Below are 22,493 nucleotides of genomic sequence, written 5' to 3'. Positions count from 1 at the left end.
TTGAATGGAAAACACAACAGAGTGCATAGAATAGTAATAAATGACCAATCCCAAACAACCAGTTCTTCTGATGTGGCCCCTGAGCAACAATCTTTAAAGACAGGTCCTAACGTGTGCTCTTCCTGTGTGTGGGTGCATAATCATGCTATAATACCGTGGGAACATATCAGTAAAGATCCTCACACCAACTCTGATAGTAACAGGTTGTTAAACACGTCATCATAATAAAATGCACTAGACCAAGAAGTAGTAGTAAAGGGTGTCTCAGAAGATTAAGATTGAAACATGATTGCACAAACAACCTGAACATAACAGATCACTTGATAGGTTATATCTGTGGAAGATAAGGATCTGTTCTGTGGGCCAATGGTGAATCTGCTGAGCACTTTCATTGTTTTTTCACATGGAAAGCTGCCAAACAAAAGGATTAAAAGCCACTTCTGAATGCAATTACCAGTCTTTTTATTTTGCTAATGAAGTTCACACTGCTGGCATACATGGTAGGTTATACCAGGCCTGTAAGATTTGGATACAAAACTAAGTTATGTGAAGATTAAATGTTCTGGTTAGACATGTGATAGTTTGCCATGCAGAAAACAGCAATGGGTCTTATTTGAAACTTTTAGAATGTAACAGACCACATTACTAGCTGTAATACTATGGGCTGTATGAAATAGGCTGTGGCTCTTATGCAGGTAGTGGTGAACTAACGTTAGCCTGCTCCCAAAATCAGTCTTCCAGTGGCTCCGACCATTTCCCAGCCAAAACACCCACTTACCTTTGACTTGACTCTCGTAATCCGCGATGATTTCTTTATCCTTTTTGAACCTCTGCGAAGACATTTTCTGTCTTCTTTTCTCCGAAGCTTGTTGTAAACTTATTGTAAGAAAAAAAACTGTTTGTCAACAAGCGGAATCCTACAGCAGCCGACGCATCCCACACAGGTCGAGAAAAATGAACGCGGGTGGGAGAAAAGAGGCGCGATACAAAATTACACTGGAAAATATTTAAGTTTGCGACAAGCTCGACCTAAAGCAGCAAGAAGAAAACGCTTAGTTCTTCATTGTTCCTTTTCCCCCTGGATATACAGCGGTGTAAATGCGCAATGCTGCTCCAACCAATGATTCCCCTCAAGTAACAGAGCAGTCGGCGGATCAACAGCACTGCTGCTACCACAGAAGAAGAAAAAACAATCACGCAAGTTTCTCCGTTGCGGCTTTTCACAGCTCTAGGTAAAGTAGTGCCAACAATCCGTCCGGAGGGCTTTAAAGTCGGTCTGAACCGTGAGCGTGTGTGCTTTTTGGTAGTGCTTTTCCAGTTTTGGGACCCACACACACACTTCCCCCCTTGCTCGCTCTCCCTCGACGGTTTCTCCCCCCAGCTCCCAGCAGGCTCAGAGGCAGACAAGGCAGGCCGACTGCAGCACTCCGCAGCTGGAGCCAGGCAGCGACAGGAGGGAGGGACATGCTCACAGACAGCTAGTGGACACCGGCGGACTCACAGCCCTGCTCGCGGAGTTGAAGGCTGTTTTTAATTTGACCAGATTAGTCAGCAGAAAATGACATTCAGTGTAACGAATGGCTTGTAATTAGTAGGTTAATTGCTTTTTCTACTTATCGTTTTTAATAAAATAACACACGTTTCATTTCTTAACAATTAGCCATGCATTTTCCCTAAATTCACATTCATAGAAATGTTTAATTTGAACAAAATGTAAATGCTACTTTGCACCCATGCACTTTCTGCTAACATTTAGGACAGAAGCACTTTATCCTATTTAACCCTAAAAATATACATCCTCCTTACTAAGGATTTGTATTTGGTTTGTATTTTTCCATTTTTGTGTTGTTTCTGTGCTCAGCTGTCAAATGTAATCTAGTGAGACTTTAAAGAGGAACAGAACTGAACTCATAACGTAAAGGAATTCAAATGACCTTTACCCCATTAATTTACTCTTACAACTAACAATTTATGTTCTTAGATTGTTTATGGTTACACCACCATTACCTTGTATGTGTAAACGTACCTGGCAATAAACAAATCCAAAATAAGATCCCATACAGACTTTTTTTTTTTTTTTAGCTATTTGTAGGCTCACAGCTGCAGTGCATATTTCCAACTACACCCATGCACTCATAGAGGAGTTATCTACAGTAATTTATGGTGGTAATAAGTTATTCATTAAATATTCAAAAAACTAAACAACAATCAATGCTTGCTAATATATACTAGTGGGGGCCTGTTTTCCAAGCTACTTCCATTCCCTCATATATAATTAGACTAAAGTAGATAATGAAGGTAATACAGCATATATTTATAGTGTTGAGAATGTATTTGTTGAATGTTGCGAAATACAACAAGTAGTCAAATAGATAGTAAGTACATTGTCTAAGTTTAATTGTGAAGATAGCAGCATGCTTGTGCGCCATTGTATTTCTTGATCTCTGTTGATGTAGTTTACTCAAGTGTTCCCCATTTTTACATTACAATTTTTACATTACAATTGAAATCATTGTAGCCTCTGAAAATAAAATGGCCCACAGTGCCATCTGTAGGGGAAATAAAAGCACAGGACAAGCACATCCACTTCTTTCTCTTCGGGATAACACTCCATTTTTAATTTCTTGCACTGTCTAAAAAATTCCATGCGTTGCACCAATTAAATAAATAGAACATAAAATAAATAATTTTGTTATGTTTTGACCCGAAAGATGTCACATGCCACAGCAAACAACATCCATATTTTAGTCACTCACAATTAGGGCTGGACGATATGGCAAAAACCTTCCATCACAATATGGGTCATTTCATATCTGATAACAATATACATGATAACACGTATTCTGGTAATTCAATAAATAAATGAATAGTTATATAAAATAAAACTTGGTTCCTTATGTAATTAAGACAGTTAGTGAAAAACAAAAGGAAAAATGGTCACAAGTGAAATAAAATAAATAATAAAAATATATATTTCCACCTATAGACCCATTATGTAAACATGCATGGCACAAATTCAGAGTAATCAAATAAAGACAATAGCTTGATTTATCTGGAGTCCAGCTTGTTAATCGCATTAAACTGAGTGGTAAAGTGTAATATAAAAACAAATCCTCAATCTTCAAAGGATATCAGCCAAAATATTTCATATCAGATTTTCGGATCATTTTGAGTTAGTATGTGCTTGTTATCAATATAGACTACGGAATTCCGTATCACAATATCTGATACAACACGATATAAAGGATTTCATCACAACATGATTCTATTGAAAGACGATAAATGATTATATTGAATAATCGCCCAGCCCTACTCACATTACAAAAATAATAACTCTAAAAACAAGGCATAGTCATTTCATTCTACTCCAAATGTTAAGTGTTTCTTAAAAATCACAATATTAAATGCATACAAACAGATATAAAACATGGTTGAAACGGTATATGGACAAAATGCAAAGGCAGTTTAAGATTTAGTGTTTCTAAATGCCTGGACATTCCTCCATTGTAAACATTAAGATGATAAATAAACCCAAACAAAGTCATGGAGCCCTTTACCAACTAGTAATGGCAGCTTTACAATATACATAAATGTTTTTTATAATAACCCTGACAGGAATATACCACGGAACATCATCAGGTTCACAAAGCCAGTAGTATGTCACATATCTCCACAGACCACAAAATAAGTTAAACCAATATCAAACGTCTACCCCTGTATATCTTTTGAAATGTTGTTAGTTGAGCACCACAGTCAGACGTTTTTGAAGAAATTCTCCTCTAGGACCTCAGTGAACCTCTCCTTCATCTGCTGACGGAAGCCGGCGTACCACTCCAGCAGCCTCCTCCTGCGGTCCACCCTCTGCTCCTGGCTCATCCCCCGCTCCCTCTCTAAGATGGCAGCTAGTTCTTTCCAGTCACTGATGAAGATGAAGGGGGCTCCTGCAGCTTTGAGCAGTCGCAGAGGAGAGCTGGACCCGGCAGCACAGCTCCCAGGTGTCAGAACATCCTCCACCACGGGCACGGAGCCATAGGAGCAGGCCTCGTAGATGCGGTAGCACTCTGAGTTGATTCCGACTGGGCAGAGTGTGAGCTCGCTCTGGACCAGAGCGGTCTGATACTGTCTCAGACTGTCTGCTGTCTCCTGAGGTAGCCACCTGAGGAAAGGAATATATTTAATAATCAGTAATCTGCAATAATGTTCCAATGAGATGATTCATATAGTATACATATTACCTCAACTATTTGTTGAAAAATGTATGCTACCAATAACATCATGATTCTGCAACAACAATATAACTAAAGCAAAAATAATCTCAACACCACAGGTGTGGGAAAAATCACAGTGCTGGTGTGGGTAAAGTGAGCTAGTTAAAGTATATAATACATTTCCAATGTAAGTGATGGTGGAAAAAATCCTCCTACCTATTTTTATGAAAAGTAGTGCATCTAAAGATCAGTTTAACAATAAAAGGCCTAACCTGGTCAGCTTCTGTGATGTCTAATTTGAACTAATAGAATGTGATATCAATATCTGAAATGTATTATAGTTGAATTTCACCACATAATATCTTGACACTAATTTGAGAGCACTTCATTTTATGTCAATGTGAGAAACCCAATGACTGCTGACTTGAATCTGAATTATTTATTTATGTATGTAATGTAATATTAAAGGTTAGTCCAGAGCAATGACTTACTTCTCCCTGGCATTGGTGATGCATTCCTCTTCCAGACCAGATTTTTTCAGCACCTGCATGAGAGTTTCCCTGGAGGAATTTTTGTAAACAGTTCCCAAGAAATTACAGAGGTATGGCCTGTTAGAGGTAATCAGTTGGGCATTCGGCCTGATCATAGGAAACTGCCTGTACCTGCGAAGAGAAAAGAAAAAAAGTTAGACAACCTTTTTCAATAAAAAGACAACATACAATGTTATGTACTGATATGTAGCCTTGAACATGTAGGACTATTAAGAGATGACCTACGTGGCGACACCCAGAGGCCACTGGAACACATCCTTGTCGTTAACCCAGGGGCTGTCGTACACTACAAACAGCAGGTCCACAAAGCCACCGTTCCTCTTTAAGTAAGGGCCAATGAAGTCGTTGTGGCAGTGCTCATTGCCCAGCAGGACCACGGCCACATGTGACACTGTGCGGGACTTTACCAGAGCTTGGACATGCTCCAGCCACCGCGTGGAATAAGACACCTTCTGCGGCTCGCGGCCATTCAGAACCAGAACCAGGCTGTTCATATCCAGAGGGACATGACCCTGGACCACAGCAGGACCAGTGTAGAAACTAAAGATGGAAAAGCAACAGGGGAAGGAGAACAGGTCAGAATGATGGTGCTGTTTTATTATGTAGTTATTATATGATTATATTTTTTAACAGATGCCAAAAAGTAGACTTTATTGTATGGCATTTTTTAAGCAGTCAATATTTTTCCTGTTACCTGAAATCGATCTTTCCTGACTGCAACTCTCCCTCTCTCCATTGTGCGACCTTGTCAGTAGGGTTGAGGGGTCCCTCTAAAATATGTTCCCAGAGATAAATGCCTAAGGACAAAAGAATGGGACATTGGAATTTGAGTTCAAATGTTAACATGTACAGTGCCATTATGTTGTACCTCTATCAGGCCTCCACAGCAGGGTACATATCAAATGCATGTAGTTTGTATATACAACTACATCTTGTGAACATAGTATTATCAGGTGTATACAGTACACAGTACCTACTAAGGCCAATTGAGCCTAGTAGCCAAGTGGAGGGTACCATTATCAATCCAAAAGATAAATAGATCCCAGTTGTTTTTCTCCAAAATGTTGTTTCAAGTAAGTATTATGAGCTGGAGACTTTTTCTAAACACTTTTGAGATATAGTTGCATATGGTGTTTGTTCCTCTGATATGTGCCTGATAGTTGCCTTTTTCATTCTGGACCTCAGGAAACTACATTTGTTTAGAACTATTTTATTTAGTTTAAAGCACAACCACAAATGAAAATATAATACTATGTTCTTTTCAATACAAACATTGTTGCCTTCGTCATCAAAGGTGTTCCTGCCCTCTGCAATTCCCCTACAACTGTGATGTAATAATAACATTTAGATTTTCAGATATTGAATACATACATTCACTAAATATACCTATGAGTTTAATACATTTCAATGATGTATGCAGAGGTTCTGTATTGCTTGCACTCCATCTTCAGTGAAGAATACAGTTCTGTGCCACTGTATCATTCTATATAATAAAAACATACCTTGATATAAAGCTAAATAAAAAAATCAAATCACCAATCACAAGAATTACACACTTTTTTGTAGATGTGATCTAATTCAAAATAAAGTAAAACTAAATTCATAGTACAAAACGACATTCATAGTGCATCTATCTAGTGATCTACTACACCAACACATATCTTCTCCTCAGGCTGTGATTGATGACATCTGATAATACCACGACCTACCTATGGCAGCTTTGCCCCAGATTTGTACCCTGTATCTTGTGGCTTTGTTCTTGTCAATGCGGGCCAGGTGTTGTTTGAAGGCCTCCCTCTTCTTGGTCAGAGCAGAGTTGTAGTCCACCTGTTCGTCCTCCCACGGATTCCAATCACGCGCTAGAAATGGAGCTCCACCGCCATCTCTGACACCACCTGCAAATACAACAAACAGTTTCCATTTACTGTATGGGCACTCATTTTCTATTTCCAAAATAAAATAGAAACGAGATTCATTGTGAAAAACGCAGGCCGCTTATTTGGAATCGGGGCTAGGTGACGGCTGCGCTAGCTAACGTGAATTTACCCGAGACTGTCTCTTTCTTCACCACCCGGTGAACACGGGAGATTACTTTGGTGCTGAAGAAGACATTGTATGCAGCATACAGTGAAAATGCCACATACGCAAAAATGATTAGTAGAAAAAGTTTTCTTTTTGGTATTTTCATTTTTCTTTTCTTTTTTTATTTGTCTCAGGTTACCATTGTGTAGCTGCTCTCCATATTTTGTGAGAGGACCCTTGTTTACATCACAAGGACCTCTGAGTACAGCTGACTTAGAAAATGCCTGTGCTAAAATAAGCCGTTATTTAATTAATGAACGGTTTCTACTGTTTTAAATTAAACTATTACAAAATGTCAACACAGAATATATCAACTGTAATTGAAATATGAACGAAAACCCATAAAACAATGTCTTAACCCGAGAAAAACGAAAGGCACGCTTCGGTCAGACCATACGTACTGCGGAACCTTGTATAGGCGGAGCGGGTTTCTGGTAAAGCAGATCAGGGAGGTGCACGTAAAGATTTGTACACGCAAGGTCGTGTCCCCCGCGCCGGTTTGGAGGTGTCTTTTTTGGGCAAAGATGATGTCCATAGCTGCCCGTTCCGGGTATATTACCCCGTACATGCAGGCGACAAAACAAACAGTTAAAAGCCTGTTGTCCCCGGGAGTAAAGACCTTGGTGCCTGCTGCCGGTAAGGCCAAGAGAAGGAAGTGTGTGTCTGCTAACAGTGAAAGTGATATTGAGCTGCTTGCTGTAACGCTACCTTAACATACACAATTGTTTTAAATAATTTGTTAATATATTCATGATAGACAACGTGTGAATTATTTGTATCATGTTGTACCGTTTGGGTGTGCAACTAACACTACTACATACAACTTGCAGTGGTTAGCTTGGAATAGCCGGTGTCATAACTGACATATGAAACCTTACCGGGGGTCAACAATAGATAAGAAGTCTGAGGTATATAAATATACACTTGTGATATGTAAACACCTCAAAACACATTACTGTGGTCCAGTTTCTGCATTTACATGTCTGATGTTGTTTTGATTTGTCAAAGTTGGGCTATGTAACCATGGTTCACAAAGTTTTGCCTAACATGCCTGCTAAGGTATAATAATACACGCATCTCTCTATTACTGTTGATTGTACAAAAGAAGAAGCCCAGGTTTGTTTACCTTAAGATAACTCAAATTATTGCTATTATTCATATTGTCTGTTATAACAAGGTTATGTGATCAACAGAAAAAACAGGCATTTGTAGCAGCTATATTGTGAGGTTGTTATCTAATATACATGGGGAAAACATACAAATTTGTATGTAAACTTTTATATTGTTATAAATAGTTTGTCTCTGTTGTTTCTATAATCAATAATGACTAATGTTTATGGATACAATAATTACATCTGTATCAATTTAATCAAAAGTAAGAATTTATCACCATGATAAAAGTTAAGATGGATAATAAAATGTCCCTGTCACATGAATGCACCAGAAATGACTGTGTTTAACACTCTAATCTTTTTAATTATTTGGTAGATACTGAATCAATTTGCCAATATGCTGCTCATATCTTTAAACACTGCATTTTATGTCTCATTTTCAGCTCCAGGAGAGGTCCGCCTCGCCCACACAGATATCAAGATTCCTGACTTCACGGACTACCGCCGCCCCGAGGTTACTGACCCCAACAAGTCCTCCCAGGAGAGCAGTGAGGGAAGAAGGACCTTCTCTTACCTTGTCACCGGAGCGTCCACCATCGTTGGCGTGTATGCCGCCAAGACGGTGGTCAGCCAGTTCGTCTCCTCGATGAGTGCATCAGCAGATGTCCTGGCCTTGTCCCAGATTGAGGTTAAGCTCGGTGACATCCCCGAAGGCAAGAACGTGACCTTCAAGTGGAGAGGAAAGCCCCTGTTTGTCCGTCACCGCACAGAGAAGGAAATCGCCACAGAGGAGGCTGTGAACATCGGAGAGCTGCGTGACCCCCAGCACGACAAGGAGAGAGTGCAGAACCCCAAATGGGTCATCGTCCTCGGGGTGTGCACGCATCTGGGCTGTGTGCCCATCGCCAACGCAGGAGACTACGGAGGCTACTACTGTCCTTGCCATGGCTCCCACTACGATGCTTCAGGAAGAATAAGAAAGGGACCCGCTCCTCTTAACCTGGAAGTTCCCTACTATGAATTCCCTGATGAGGACACAGTGCTGGTGGGATAAATACTAGAGCTCTGTCCGAGTTCCTCTCTGTAATATGTATTTTTTGATGCTTTTAAGAGGTAGGGGTGGAATAATGTGTATTTACTAATAAATAAATATTTCCAAACTCTATGATTGAGTTCTTGCGTATGTTATGTAAAAAGTGAGTTTTTTCTGCATCATTTAGCTTGATCACTTTTTTACATCAGGATCAATTCACTTCAATTCAAACTGCTTTTAGGATTTAATATTTAGCCAATACAATTATTCAACACAAAAAGTGACAAAGTTACAGAAAGCTCTGTGGAAAAAGTCAAGCTCTAAAACAAATATCAGACAAAATAAAATGAATAATAACTTTTTTTGAATTGGCTAGATAAGAGGGTAGCTTTTTATTTTCCTTCATTTTCTCATGTGGTGGTTGGGGCCAGTTTCATAGCTACATAAAGCTGAGTTGTTGTCAGTATTTATACACACATGAACTAAAAGAGACCCGGGTACCCCAAAGAGCAAAATAAGGGGGATAAGATGAAAGGATTATCAAGAAAAACCTGTGGCAATTTCAACAAGTAACAATAAGGTGTAAACAGAAGTGTTTGTACTGAGATCCGAAGGTTGTTTCTTTGCAGGAGTGTTTTGACCAGGGTTATGTTATCTAACTTTAAAGAATGTGTAGATTACTTGTTCTTAGGACCCTGTTTTTCCTTTAAGAGACTTTCTGTCAAACATGATCACATTTTCATACCACTACAAACAGCAGCAAATAATGTAAACTGTCACACAGAAAAAAAAAGCCCTATTGTTTGACACGAGTCACAGATGGTTTTAATCCTGGCCAATAAAGTGTGATGTATAAAACTTTATAAGTCAGTGAAAAAAACACAAACCTTTTGTTTTAATTGATGAAATAATTTAAATACAATATAAGGTACACAGATAATGGTGAACTCCCAGTCATAAAGCCAATAAATGGCCAGCAAATCAAAGAATATTTCACATTATACAGTTGGCACTCATTCATTGCATAATCACCAGTGTTTATATATTGAAATCAGTGTAGCCTAACCATAACCGTCAGTGCCATGTAATGCTTATTAATAAATAGTACCTTAAACTGATGTGTGTCACAGCTTTTCCACAATCATTTGCTAAACCCATAGTGTATCCAGGAGTGTGATGGTGGCTGTACACTTTTAAAATATCATATTTTACATTAAGTAAAGAGTCTCTCAAAACAAAAGTTCACATTATTTTCAAAGGTTCCATCCTTCTGCGTCCCTGACTCCACAGACTCTAATCCACGTAGTGCACCTCCGCCTGGAGCTCCTTAGTGATGTACCCGAGGAGGACGGCTGTAGCCTGCTGCTTCAGGGCGGAGTTCCCCATCACTAGAGTAGTTAACTGAAGCACATCTGTCCACTGAATGTCCCCCAGGGCCACCATGAGACTCTCATAAAGCTTCTGCTGCTGCTGGGGGTTGAGCTCCATGATGATCTGAGGCAGAGGTTTGAATTGTCCACTGGTCAGCCAGCAGCCCAGGAGGCCCCCAACAGCACCGCCTGCATGAGGAAGAGGGATTCAAACTTGTGAAGTACCGTCTGTACATATATTTAAAGTAAGAAGAGCTGTTTCATTTTTTTCCACTCACCGACTGCAATACCAAGGGGACCCCCAACCAGGCCTCCAGCAAAGGCGAGCCCCCCTGCTGCTGCGGCTCCCTTTCCCGAGCCTTTCACTGTGGTCTGGATTTGCTGATGGGCAGATAACTCACAACACAGCTTCATGACATCATTAATTCGATGACACATACTGTGGATCAGAAGAATTTAGTGAAACAACCATATTTTATCATTGTAAAAGACTTAACAATCAGCGAAGAAGAAGAAATCTGGATAAAACTGACTGACCATTTAAAGTTTTTGTAGTTGGCTATTTAACTTAACTTAAAAAACACTGACATACATTAATCCATTTAAAAATAGCATAACATGGTCTTAAATGTATTTAATATTGTTGCCCTCAAGTTAGTTTCTAAGGCAATCCTGTGTACACCAGTGAAGTAGTGGGATAGGTCTGATTGCATCAGAAAGGATCATAAGGCAAAGGTACAGGTTTCACAATGTGACATCTATAGCATTAGGCCTCACGTAGTAATCACAGTCATTTCATCTAAAATCTACATACCTTGCAGTGTTAGGAAATCCTCATCAATATGTTTTGTCAGTCTTATTTGTATAATGTTGTTATGATATCTACTGGTCAGCCGGTGACTCTTGATTTCTGGGCTTGTATGACTGACCGCAATGCCTGATGGGAAGACAATAATGGTGCGTTCAGGGACACTCATACAATCCTGAATTGCTTCCTTTCTGGTTGATAAACAACCAATAGCTGCAAAACCATGAATAATGAGATATTAAGTCATAATAATGACTTACAGGATATTTTTTTCCTCCCAGCTGCACAAATGGACTTCCATAACAATGATCAGAGAATACATTAAATAATATTGTAGCAGCAATAAATTAAATGTATTTGAATGTTGAAGGTGTTTTGTTCCCCCTAATAAACATACTTACCTGGCTTCTATACTGTAGGTGTTTGTTTTCTAGGGTAGGCTACATTAAGAATGAGTAAAAGAGGAATCACTTAAACAATGTATAATAAATATGAATTAAGGTGTTTGGGTTTTGTATTTATTAAGTTAATATCAACTTAAATAATGATACAAATGCACTTTCCAGATATTTCAGATGAATCTAAACTAATTTGTGGGATAATTAATTAGTTCAACAATTAACAAATGAAGACCTGCCTAATCCAAACCTTACAAAACACATTTGTAAATGGTGTACCAGTACCTTTACAAATGAAGGGACCTCTGGCTATCATACCCAATATTATAGGGTAGTTGATCTTTTTTTTCACAGGATTTTTTATTCTTGTTTCGTAGACCATTATTTGCATTTGCTCCCCTTTACAAATCATATTTCCGACAGCAATTGAATGCAACAAGAACAGCCAATGAGCGTCTAACAACAAGGGGGCTGGAACCATAGGTTGATTATATAAAATATCTGAAACCAAACTTGTTTATCAGAACTGACCTGACAAAGCCAACTTTAATATCTAATGATTGCTTTGTTGGCTTATATATGAACATGTTTGTGTTTAAAATATGATGTTGAACTACTATATATGTGCAGCTTCAAGCCTTTTTACATGAAGAGGTAACCCAGTGCTACTTTTGAGACAAAAACATCTCTGACAGTGGTGGTGCTGGTTATTTTGTTACTGTGTGTTTGACTTTGACTGCAGGAGGATCTTGGCTGGCTACGACTGTTTACATTTGTGCAATCATCCATTTTACCCAGAGTACGTTGGGGGACACAGAGGATCAGCTGCGTCAAGATAGCTTAGCTAACTGAATAACGGGAAATGCATTGGTGTCTCTTCAAAATAAAAGCATGGTGGGGGGACTTCACTGGAGTGGACTGGGAAGGGGGAGAATATTGAGATGTTTGTGCTTTACGTGAATGTCTCCATGTTATGCCACTCCATACTTCTTCTCAACTAAGTTTCAGAAATGTACTTTTTTAGCTTTATAATAACAATTTGCACACAACAGGATAAAATCAACTTAGAAATATAGAACATTTGCTATGATAACACTAAACAATAACACATTTTAATGATGGCTTGTTCAGTATTTGATGCCAATATTTGCAAACTTCTACTTAAGTTTTATTTTGTAAGTTTGCTTATTTAATAACAGGGTTAACTCTTTTTATTTTCAGTAATTGATGACAGTACTAACTAAAGTCTTGTTTGCCAACTGCCCTCAGACCCCAAGGGGCTTTATAATCCCAGAGCAAACTGTTTGCCACAGACACAGTGTTATGTGGTCATTTACTCATTTTGTTGGAATATGGATGGAATATTGAAATATTTTTTAACGAAATGTGTTGTGAGATACTAATTCAATAACATTAATGATAAACTTTTTTTTCTTTATGTGTAGCCTCACTGAGAAGCGACGTACCAACGATAGCTTTTATTTTGAAAATCATGAGCGGAAGTTCCCTTGTTATTTATGCTGTGTTGACATCGGACCGAGGTGCACGTCGCAGCGAGAGTGACGAGGAATATTTGCTGTTCTTTTGGATTAACACCGTGGATATTTTTGGAGATCATGCAGAAATCTTGAAATGAGAGTGTGAAATGGTATCACTTCCGAAAGTGAGGATCTTTATCACTGCCCCATTGATGACTACGGCCAGAACGGGTCTCAGGAATCGCTGCGGCTGCATTCATAAACACTTCTTTAGGACTCACAACAACCCCTGAGCTTTGTTTTGGGGTTTCAAATAACACAATTTCCTGTTGTGCACCTGGGTTAACAATGGCGGAAAAAGGTAAAATGAGCAATGAGCATCTCGGAGGAGTTGTCAGGCTCCGAGAGGAACAAGAGAAGGTAATGTAACCAGTTGACATGAAACATTTAGCAAATAACGTTCAACGTTAGCCCAACCATAGTGTGCTCCTGGCCACGCGGTGGTTCAGCAAGGGTCTTTGAACTACCAGTAAATCTACTTTAGTGCATTTTAAAATTAAATACAGACCTTTATGCACTAATTGCACAAACGTTTATGTAGAATTAGTTAGTTGTAAGGTCAATGTCTGCATGTTCGAGAAGCTTCCTCTCTGGCAGCCACACACATGTTCAAGGTCTTGTAATGAAAATGGTGCCTGCAGGAGGGGGTGTGTTTAGTGTCCTTTTCTGTGCCTCTGTGTTTGTACTGCTAGTGGTTAGCATTCACACTTAGTGAAACTGACTTGTATTGTGTTTATGAACTGTTGACAACGGCTAGCTAACGGTTGACTAAGTGATGCACGTGACAGTTTTAAAACAATGGGAGCTTTTTAAGTTTCGATTTGTTAGATACGAATCTGTATAAAGTCAACACTGAGAAAGTCCTGCAAGCAAAACTTTAGAAATGTTTTGTTAACATGAACTGTATGTGTCCCCATATATCACATTGAAGGAATGTTTGTGCAATTCCATTTGAATGCAGTTTTGACAGCTGTGTTTGTCTTCCTCTCCTGCTTCCTGGTTGGGTATTTTTTCCATTTCCCTGTGTGTGATGTTTCTTTAACTTATATAATCACAAGTTGTATGTTTGCAATTTGCATGTTGCAATTATCATATTTGCCATTATACCAGAACATGTTATGGCTATTCAATCCTTGACTTAATACTATGTAAATTCCATAGATTTTGGACAACTTAATTTTCATTAAAGTTATCTGTCTAAAACAGGTGGTGAAAGACTGTGAAAGTCGGATTCAGCACTGGTAAGTTTGAAGATCACATGTACTTTGTCAAAAGTTGCATAGTGATATCTTTCTATACTTTTTTTCTTGTCTTTGTAATACACTGTTAAAAATATTGATGATAAACAAAGTAGCAAAAAGCATATGTTCAATATACAGTTCCTTAGAGAAATAAATAACAAAATATAAACATATCTGTGAAAATAAAACGCATTCAAGAGGATTCTTTTTGAAATGTTCTGCTCAACTCTGTAGCGTTTTAACAAATATATACATATTCATTTGTTTGCCTTGCACTTGCTTATCCCTAAGTGATCCAATTATAATAATATTTCAGCTTCTGCCATCATCCGCCTTTTTTTTTTCAGGGAAGTTTGTATTTAATCGAATCATAATTGTATAGATCCATTTAGAGCTGCCTAATTTTTTTTCTAATAATAGCCTTGAAGTTTTTTTCTTCCCCAAATAATCAAGAATGATTCTTTGCAATATTGATGCTCTGTATTTAGAGTGCTGGCTGTGGTTTAAATCTACAAATTAGACACTCCCTGACCAATCAGTGGCATTTGTTTCAAGCATGCCATAATTAGCCTGTGTATCCTTAATTCCAAGCACACTTGTAGTTGGAAGAAGAAGCATTGTTAGAACACAATCAACCTTTAGGCCCTGCACACTGCACAGTGGTATTTAGTCTGATTGCCTAATCCGGATGTGCCAAAGACAGTTTTCCACATTTGTGGACGAGAACAAGGCTCTGTTGTATTTAAGTGTCCCGGTGATCCTTGACATTGAGCCATATTGCAGAACACCAGGATCTTGAAAGCAGCTAAATGGAATTAAGCCATCATTAACTTTATTATTTCCACTGGTCTGTTTGAATGATTCACTCAAACAGATGCAACAAAGCTCACACAAGAGTGTAGTAGATGTCAACAACAAGTAGAGGAAATACAAAGTGGAAACACCTGTGTGAGTGGACCATAACTCATGTAGGAGCTCTACTATAGTGTAACTATATTACAGTAAAATGTATTTGTATTGATGCAAGCAGTGGTCTGCAGTAGTGTTATTTACTGTAACTCTGCACAGCAGATGAGCAGAAAAGGTCAAAGTTCAAGGCACCATGTAAGGACTGAGTACTATATCTCAATTACTGGCATACTACATGTTACAGTACAGTATGCAACCTTGTAAATGCCACTGCAGTTTTTACTAAAATAAGTATTTGGACCTCAAACACAGTATTCCAATGTGTTGGGCTGATTGTGAGTCTGGGGGCGTGTGCATACTTGACTTCTCTGTGAGTCTCCTGTTTGTGTTGTTGACAGACCAAAATACATGTACCATTCTTATTGGTGCACTGAATGAACAGCCTGGTTCTCCCGATCATTACATCTGAACAAAGGCCGATTAACTGAAAACACTTCAGTCAATGTGCAAGGCCCTCTTTACAAGTAAACTGAATACAGATTTTTTAAGTTTGAAAGAGCAATAAAACATAATGAACTAGTTCTCGCTTGTTTCAATATAAATGTTGTAATTGCACCTGCAGGCATGAAATTGGAGAAAGTAGGGCGCCTCAAAAAAAGGTTTTAATCGTAAAATATTATTTTAAGAGTAACTGTACATAGCTATGTTTTTTTTTACCTGCAGCAAGAAGGTGGTTGTATAGCATAGTATTATCATCATGATTTTCTCTAAAAATAAATAAAATCAATGTATACCAGGGACATCTTGAGGCGACTTTAGTTTCTCTAACGCCCCCCTCTGAAGGGGGAAACAGGCACTTCCTAATTGCTGAATAGCTATTTTTTACTTCCCATTGTTCTTCCAATTGTTTAACCTTCAAAAATAAGTCCAACAAACCAAATTGGATAACAATGGCTCAGAGGACATCTGTGACTTCAAATAAATAAACAAAAACACATTTATTTGAATAGTGGTTTGCCTAACATTGTGAATCTGTGCTTCTGCAGGAAGAAGGTGTCAGGTGACTATGAAGCGCTGAATGACCGGCTTAAAACTCTTCCAGATCAGCTTTCTTATGACATCACGGTGAGTGCTGACCTTGTTGCAAATACACAGGAGAAACACACACAGTTACACAACTTGTGTGTCTTTTGTAAATGTCAAGTTTTGCATTTAGCAGCTTCATGAGCTGTGTTTTAGCTTTGCAGAAACTGAGCCTCAATATGCATATTTTTGCGGCATTTTTATTTCTTCTTCACTCCTATCCTCACGTCCACATCATGACTCCTGCTCATTGTTTCTGTTGCTGTTGTTTGACCCCATGTGCTATAAACAGGTTCCCTTTGGCCCTCTGGCCTTCATGCCGGGGAAGCTGGTGCACACCAACGAGGTCACAGCGTTGCTCGGCGACAACTGGTTCGCCAAGTGCTCCACCAAGCAGGCTCAGAAAATTGTGGATCACAGGATGAAATGTGAGTCTGTTTTTGAAAAGACACTGTTTATTCTCAAAGTAACGGCTCAGCACTGCTCCTCTTCCTCCAGCAGAGGGTGTTGCTGCATCAAGCTCCACTGAAGAATCACTGAAGTGATAAACATACTTTTAGAGGAGCCATTATTTGCCACAAAACTTTGGGAAGAACTTGTCAAATTGAGTCTATTTTAAGGATCTGTTTGGGGAACTGTAATGCTGCTTCCCATAATTGCATTGATATCTTGAAGCATGCATGATTTTTGTCATATGCGGGGTACTTAATTTCACATTTGGTTAAAGGGTTGCACGCTGCACAGCACATCTACAGCACTCATGCGCTGTGCTGCTCTTGTTTCATGTCACCGCTGTCCCTGCTTTTTTTGTTAATCTTTCTATGTCAATTCACACTTTTTTTTCTTCTCCTGTTGTCAAATCACATCCTGTCAATGCAAGATTATTGTTTGATCAAGTGCGAGAAGTCTTTTTGAAGAGAAGAAATGTGTTTATAACATCATGGGTTATGCACGGCCGTGTTTTGTCTTGCATTTTTTCCCCGCCGCTCGTTCTAGGTCTGAAAAAATCTCATATCAAGTGAAATGGGCCCAAGTAACGATCTCTGATGTGAACATTATTAGGGTGTTTAGTGAAGCAGAAACACGCTGCCACAGCCCATCCGCAGCCCCCCCCCCCCTCCCCCCTCCTATCTGCTGACCCGGCCCACCCCGCTATTACAGAGCTAAGTGCTGTAATACAAACATAGCTGGCTGAAATGTGTCAAACAGGGGCTGAGTTGTCAGGCCTTCTGTGTTTGACCTTTCCTCACTTCCAGTTGATGCACTGACTGGAGGGGCTCCCAATCGCCATGGAAACAAGGGCCCTCTGCTGCTATTAGTAAAAGGGCTTAATTGTTGTCAAGATTTAATGATCCGGAGTAGTATTCAGGGCAGAAGATATTATGAACTGTTTGTGTCATCATTTTCCAATTTTTTTTCCCCTCAACTTGTTTAGTATTTTAACTCTTTCGCCGCTGGTTGCCATTAAATGTTTTATTTAAATCTCCATTAGCCTGCAGCCAGTCTTTTTGCACATTGTGTTTTGTCAGAATGCTTCCAACTTTCTTAATGTTGAATGATAATGTACCCTTTTTTTTTTCTGCAGATGTGAAGAGTGAAATGGACGATCTTTCAAAGACGATGAAAAACTTTGAAGCCAGAGTCGGGCTCACCAAGGATTTGGAAAACATCTCGTCTGTATGTTGCGTTACTGCAAGTCTTCTCACAGATGAGATATTACCTATCACTTAAAAGGTATATTGACTTTGCTTGTTTTTTAGGGGAAAGGGGACTATATTGACATTAGAGAAGACTCCAGAAACATCGAAGCTGCTGTCACCAAAGGTATCTTTGTCTGCCTTTCTTCTGTCTCCATTTTACTTATCTATCTTGCCTTGTGAAAGAAAGTAACGAGAGTTTAATTTTACAACAAACTCATATTGGCATTAAGCAAAAACAAAGCTAATGAATTTATTTTCCATCTTGCTTTAACAGGAAGGAAAAGGATAGCACACAAACCTAATTCTAAGCCCAAATTGGATGCCATTTTGGATCTAAAAGAAGAAGAAGACGAAGAAGAAGAAGAAGAAGAAGAAGAAGAAGAGGAGATTAAAGTGGAGGGCGGAGATACAGAGAGAAGAATAGGCACCATCACTGAGGAGGAGTTGTGGGCTAGGTTGGATGAACTGGAGAAACTGGAGCAGCAACAAGATGATCAGGACAGGTAGAAAAACACACAGGGGTGTTCTCCTGATAACCTTAATAATTGCTACCTTAGGCAGAATAAAAAAGGTCTCATTGAAATGTTTTTTTCTTCAGATTATCTGATAATGGGGACATGAATGGTGACATGAATGGTGAGGAATCCTCCTCATCCTCTGAAGAGGAGAAGGAGGCAGATGCAGCACCTCCAGTAAACGGACAAAGTGTGAAGCCAAGCTGGACCTCCGCGCCTCACAGTAAAAAGCCGCCGTGCAAAGACAGCATAGCAGAGGAAGACGACGAGGAAGAGGAAGGCCACGGTTTGCCTACCATCTCTTTCTCTCACACAATGGAACCTAAGAAGGTCGGAGTGATAAATCACTGATAGCAAGAACTTGTTTTATCTTCATTAATTTTACTGCTTATTTCCGGTTTTTGCGACTTTCTCTTAACCCTGTCTCCGTATTTTGCTTCAGGTGAGGATAAACACAGGAAAGAACACCATGTTGAAGTTCAGCGAGAGGAAAGAGCAGCATTCTAAGAAGAAAAAGAAAAACGGCCTCAACAATGGACATCATGAACTTCACAAAATCACTACCCCAGTGGACATTTACAGGTAAATTAAAAACTACATTTAGAAAAAAAAAAAACAGTCCTTTGGTCTGCTAAATGAGGCTCCTGTCCTCTGATTGGTGAAACGGGTCTGCTGTCTTTGTCAGGTTGTTTGTGGACGTGAAGAACGGGGAACCCATCCCCAGAAAGTCCATCCTGAAGTCTCGCAGCCGAGAGAACAGCGTGTGCAGCGACACGAGCGAGAGCAGCGCGGCAGACTTTGATGAGCGCCGTATGATTGGACGAAGCTACAGCCACGACGACACGACGCACAGCGACACCAGCGACGGCCTCACGGAGGAGGACAGTCCCACCGCCGTCCCACTGCACCCCGCCAGTCGGTTTGAGGTAAGCAATACACATGTTTTTTAGTTTTAGTTGCACTACTGCTTAGATCTGCTCAGTGTAATGTCTTTAATCTCAGTTACAGTGTGGAGGGATCTGCAATATGGCTACGTTATGAAACTGTTGTTAAATTGCTCCTCTGAGCCTCAAATCCCTTAATGAGGATATAACAAAACCCCACAGAAGCCTCTTTAAGTTGAAACGGGGGCTGCATTCGGTCAAACAGATATTAAATGTTAGTCACACGAGACGATATGAAGAAGAAATCACAGCATGAAAACAGTAGGAAGCATTTTGTGAGCCTGAAACTCCAACCATCATTAACGTGTTACCACGGTAAACGCACAATGTGTAAACTTATTATCTGCCGCTGGGGATCCCAAGCAAAACAATAACTAAAGAGGGAGTTGGGGAAGTCGTGAAGTGTGTGGAATCATAAGAGCTGTTGTACTTATTACCAACGCTGGACAAAGATTTTCCTGTAGGGGCTGCGAGCTGCCCCTTACGTTTGCTCTGCCTTTTCTTTGATCATTTAAGATCCAGAAGTTCAGTAGTTATTTAACGAGACCCACATTATCAACAGAAGCCTCTTCCTCTCCAAAACAAGCAGACCAGGGGCCTCATTTATAAAGGGATATATGCTCAAAAAATGGCGTACGCCAGTTTCTACGCAATGTTTGCGATTTTATAAAATACTAACTTGACGGGAAAATGTGCTGTCCTCCACGCAAACTCTAACCCATGCGTACGCACTAAGCACAAAAACGGGAGAGACGAGAAACTGCGACACCGTTGGCAGAAGGAAGAATGGAGAGAAATATGTGGAAATAATACCATAAATAAAATGTTACCTCATTTATCAAATATGAAGAATTCATTTTCAAACATTGATTAAAGCCAATCTTAAAATGATTAAACAAACGCCTGTTTGCGACTCCTCAGTGCACACAAAAACATAACTTGGAGAAATAAATAAATAAATACGGATATGTTATTTAAAACCACCTCGAATATGTTGTGTTAATGTTATGAAATGTTTTCTCATAAATGATGCGGTAAGCAGGAGGACAGAATTACGTCTAAACTGACGATCCGACCTCCATGCTGCTACTCTGGTTCAAACGGCATCCACCAAACAATATGATTTATCTCGACCAAAATAACCTAAATCTGACATGGTGTGAGATGTCTTTTTTAGCTGTTCTGTCGTCATTTCCTGCGATCTTCTTCATGCAGTCAGTCAAAATGAATGAATGAATGGGCGTTTCTTTGACTATTTATAGGCAAATATGGGCGTTACGAGAAGCCCGAAATATGGGCGTTACGAGAAGCCCGCAAAAGCTGCGCCGCATTTCGAGTCGATTGTGATTTATAAAGGGAAACAGGCGTAGGAAGTGCCGGTACGCACTTCCCTCGCCGGTACGCAATGTTTTGTGAATTGGAAAATGTCGGAAAATGTCTGTACCTATTTTTTTGCTTTGTACTACGTAAGCAACCTTTCCACGTGAATCCTACGCAAGGCGTTATAAATGAGGCCCTTGGCGATTAAAAAAAACCCCACTAAAAGCATTGAATAAAGCAAATTCACATAAAAAAAAAAAATGGTGTTCCTCCAAGGCTGTTCAGTGAACACATGCTGCTTCTATTTGCTCAGCTTGTTTCTTTGATAATTTAAGATCCGGGCATCCAAGAACTAAAATCCTTAATCTGGTTGAGTCATAAACAACTAAGATCTAAAAGAAAATTGGAACTATGTGGCTTAAAAATGTATTAGAAATTGTGACAACCATAATGCTGACACATGCGCAAAGGAATTACTTGCTGACCAATGAAAAGCACCGTTACCCTGATTTCGAATTACAGATTTCTCTAGATTTCACACAACCGAAAAAAATATATAACATCTTGTAATTTTTTTTAATTTCATGCAGGAACATTTTATGTTATGTTGTTTTTTATGCTGCTGCAACGCAAACATTTCCCAAATTGGGATCAATAAAGTACCTCCATCTAATTCTACCTTCACACCAGCTTTTACCACAATCATTCTCTCTCTCTCTCCTCCAGGCCTTTTCAGGTACAGTGGTGGAAAAGGACCCGATGCCTACAGCTGTTCCTCACCTGACCCTCGCTCCACCAGCTCTGCCCACCATCATGGAGAGGAAGCAGGAGGAGGTGGCGTCTGAAGTAGCCCCCCCCCAGGAGGCCCCGAAGAGGGTGTCCAAGTTTAAAGCTGCCAGATTGCAGCAGAAGTGATGGTTGGCAATCAATTGGAATTTTTCACAATAACATGTCGGTCTGTTGTTTTACTAAAGTTTCTTTTCTACAACCGATGACCTGCACAGCATCTCCCTTTTCCTTCACATATCTTTCACCTCCTTCAATACAGGGTTTCTGTCATTGAGAATTCAGTGAGAAAAAGTAGAGTAGCAACGCTTTGTGTGTAACACTGCTTTTTAGCAAGATCCAAACACTAGTAAATACTCCCTTGCTCACTCCGTCTGTTGCTTATACATTATTACAGTTTAAATGGCGACCGATTTCTGTCCGTCATCGTTTTACCTTTCTTTTGTTTTTCTGTTCATCAATGCTAGAGCCAGTTAAGGTAGGACTGTAGGCTGCTCTTAAAAGCAGTTACCTTGTTTTTTTTCGATTGTTAAGCAGAATCGGGTGCCAGCTAGCTCTTATTTGTATTTTTCTTGACCTGCCTAATGAATGTATGTATTCCTTTGTGACAAGCTTTATGTAAAGACAAAAAAAGAATATTGATGGAAACTAAAAGGAAAATAAACAATTTTGGCTACAAATACTGCTTCCTCTTTCTTCCTTTAACGAAAATATGATCTTTATTTCATTTGTTTTGTGCAGACTTTGATCTTTTATCAGGCCTTTACCTGAAGTTTTGAAAGAGTTTCTCAGTGTTTCTCACACTGCGTAGTAATGTTTATGATTACATTTTCTTCCCTGATGCCTAGCGCAAATTGTTTTGATATTTAAATTGCTATTACCAGTCACTGAATGA

At 39.4% G+C, this 22,493-nt stretch overlaps 5 protein-coding genes across 5 annotated transcripts in view; 2 read left to right on the top strand and 3 right to left on the bottom strand.

Annotated features, from left to right (window-relative positions):
- Positions 1–1,447, bottom strand: part of srgap1a (SLIT-ROBO Rho GTPase activating protein 1a) — an 84,801-nt gene extending 83,354 nt beyond the window's left edge. Inside the window, 1 exon segment of the mRNA XM_034141260.1 lies at positions 779–1,447. Within this exon segment, the coding sequence (XP_033997151.1) occupies positions 779–842 (64 nt within the window). The 5' untranslated portion in view covers positions 843–1,447.
- Positions 1,448–2,582: 1,135 nt separating this feature from the next.
- On the bottom strand, positions 2,583–7,022 carry rxylt1 (ribitol xylosyltransferase 1). The gene is made up of 6 exons (XM_034141258.1): positions 6,806–7,022; positions 6,469–6,654; positions 5,454–5,556; positions 4,985–5,299; positions 4,700–4,870; positions 2,583–4,156 (listed from the first exon to the last, which is right to left on the bottom strand). Exons 1-6 carry the CDS (start codon positions 6,945–6,947, stop codon positions 3,754–3,756), a joined length of 1,320 nt encoding a protein of 439 aa, XP_033997149.1. The 5' UTR covers positions 6,948–7,022; the 3' UTR covers positions 2,583–3,753.
- A 96-nt stretch (positions 7,023–7,118) lies between these two features.
- Positions 7,119–9,118, top strand: LOC117491340 (cytochrome b-c1 complex subunit Rieske, mitochondrial-like). Its single transcript, XM_034141259.1, has 2 exons — positions 7,119–7,477; positions 8,397–9,118. The coding sequence occupies exons 1-2, from the start codon at positions 7,366–7,368 to the stop codon at positions 9,005–9,007; spliced, it is 723 nt and encodes a 240-aa protein (XP_033997150.1). The 5' UTR covers positions 7,119–7,365; the 3' UTR covers positions 9,008–9,118.
- A 721-nt stretch (positions 9,119–9,839) lies between these two features.
- zgc:112052 (protein C19orf12 homolog) lies at positions 9,840–11,293 on the bottom strand. The gene is made up of 3 exons (XM_034141408.1): positions 11,171–11,293; positions 10,635–10,795; positions 9,840–10,545 (listed from the first exon to the last, which is right to left on the bottom strand). The coding sequence occupies exons 2-3, from the start codon at positions 10,792–10,794 to the stop codon at positions 10,280–10,282; spliced, it is 426 nt and encodes a 141-aa protein (XP_033997299.1). The 5' UTR covers position 10,795; positions 11,171–11,293; the 3' UTR covers positions 9,840–10,279.
- Positions 11,294–13,069: 1,776 nt separating this feature from the next.
- On the top strand, positions 13,070–22,278 carry uri1 (URI1 prefoldin like chaperone). The gene is made up of 11 exons (XM_034141407.1): positions 13,070–13,460; positions 14,307–14,341; positions 16,297–16,375; positions 16,626–16,761; positions 17,919–18,010; positions 18,094–18,157; positions 18,308–18,536; positions 18,632–18,878; positions 18,991–19,130; positions 19,234–19,474; positions 21,539–22,278. The coding sequence occupies exons 1-11, from the start codon at positions 13,389–13,391 to the stop codon at positions 21,725–21,727; spliced, it is 1,524 nt and encodes a 507-aa protein (XP_033997298.1). The 5' UTR covers positions 13,070–13,388; the 3' UTR covers positions 21,728–22,278.
- Positions 22,279–22,493: the final 215 nt, after the last annotated feature.

Source organism: Trematomus bernacchii, unplaced genomic scaffold, assembly GCF_902827165.1.
Source record: "Trematomus bernacchii unplaced genomic scaffold, fTreBer1.1, whole genome shotgun sequence".
NCBI classification, from domain to species: domain Eukaryota; kingdom Metazoa; phylum Chordata; class Actinopteri; order Perciformes; family Nototheniidae; genus Trematomus; species Trematomus bernacchii.
The sequence above is the reverse complement of the archived record's forward strand: the minus strand, read 5'-3'. Positions and strand labels throughout refer to the sequence as shown.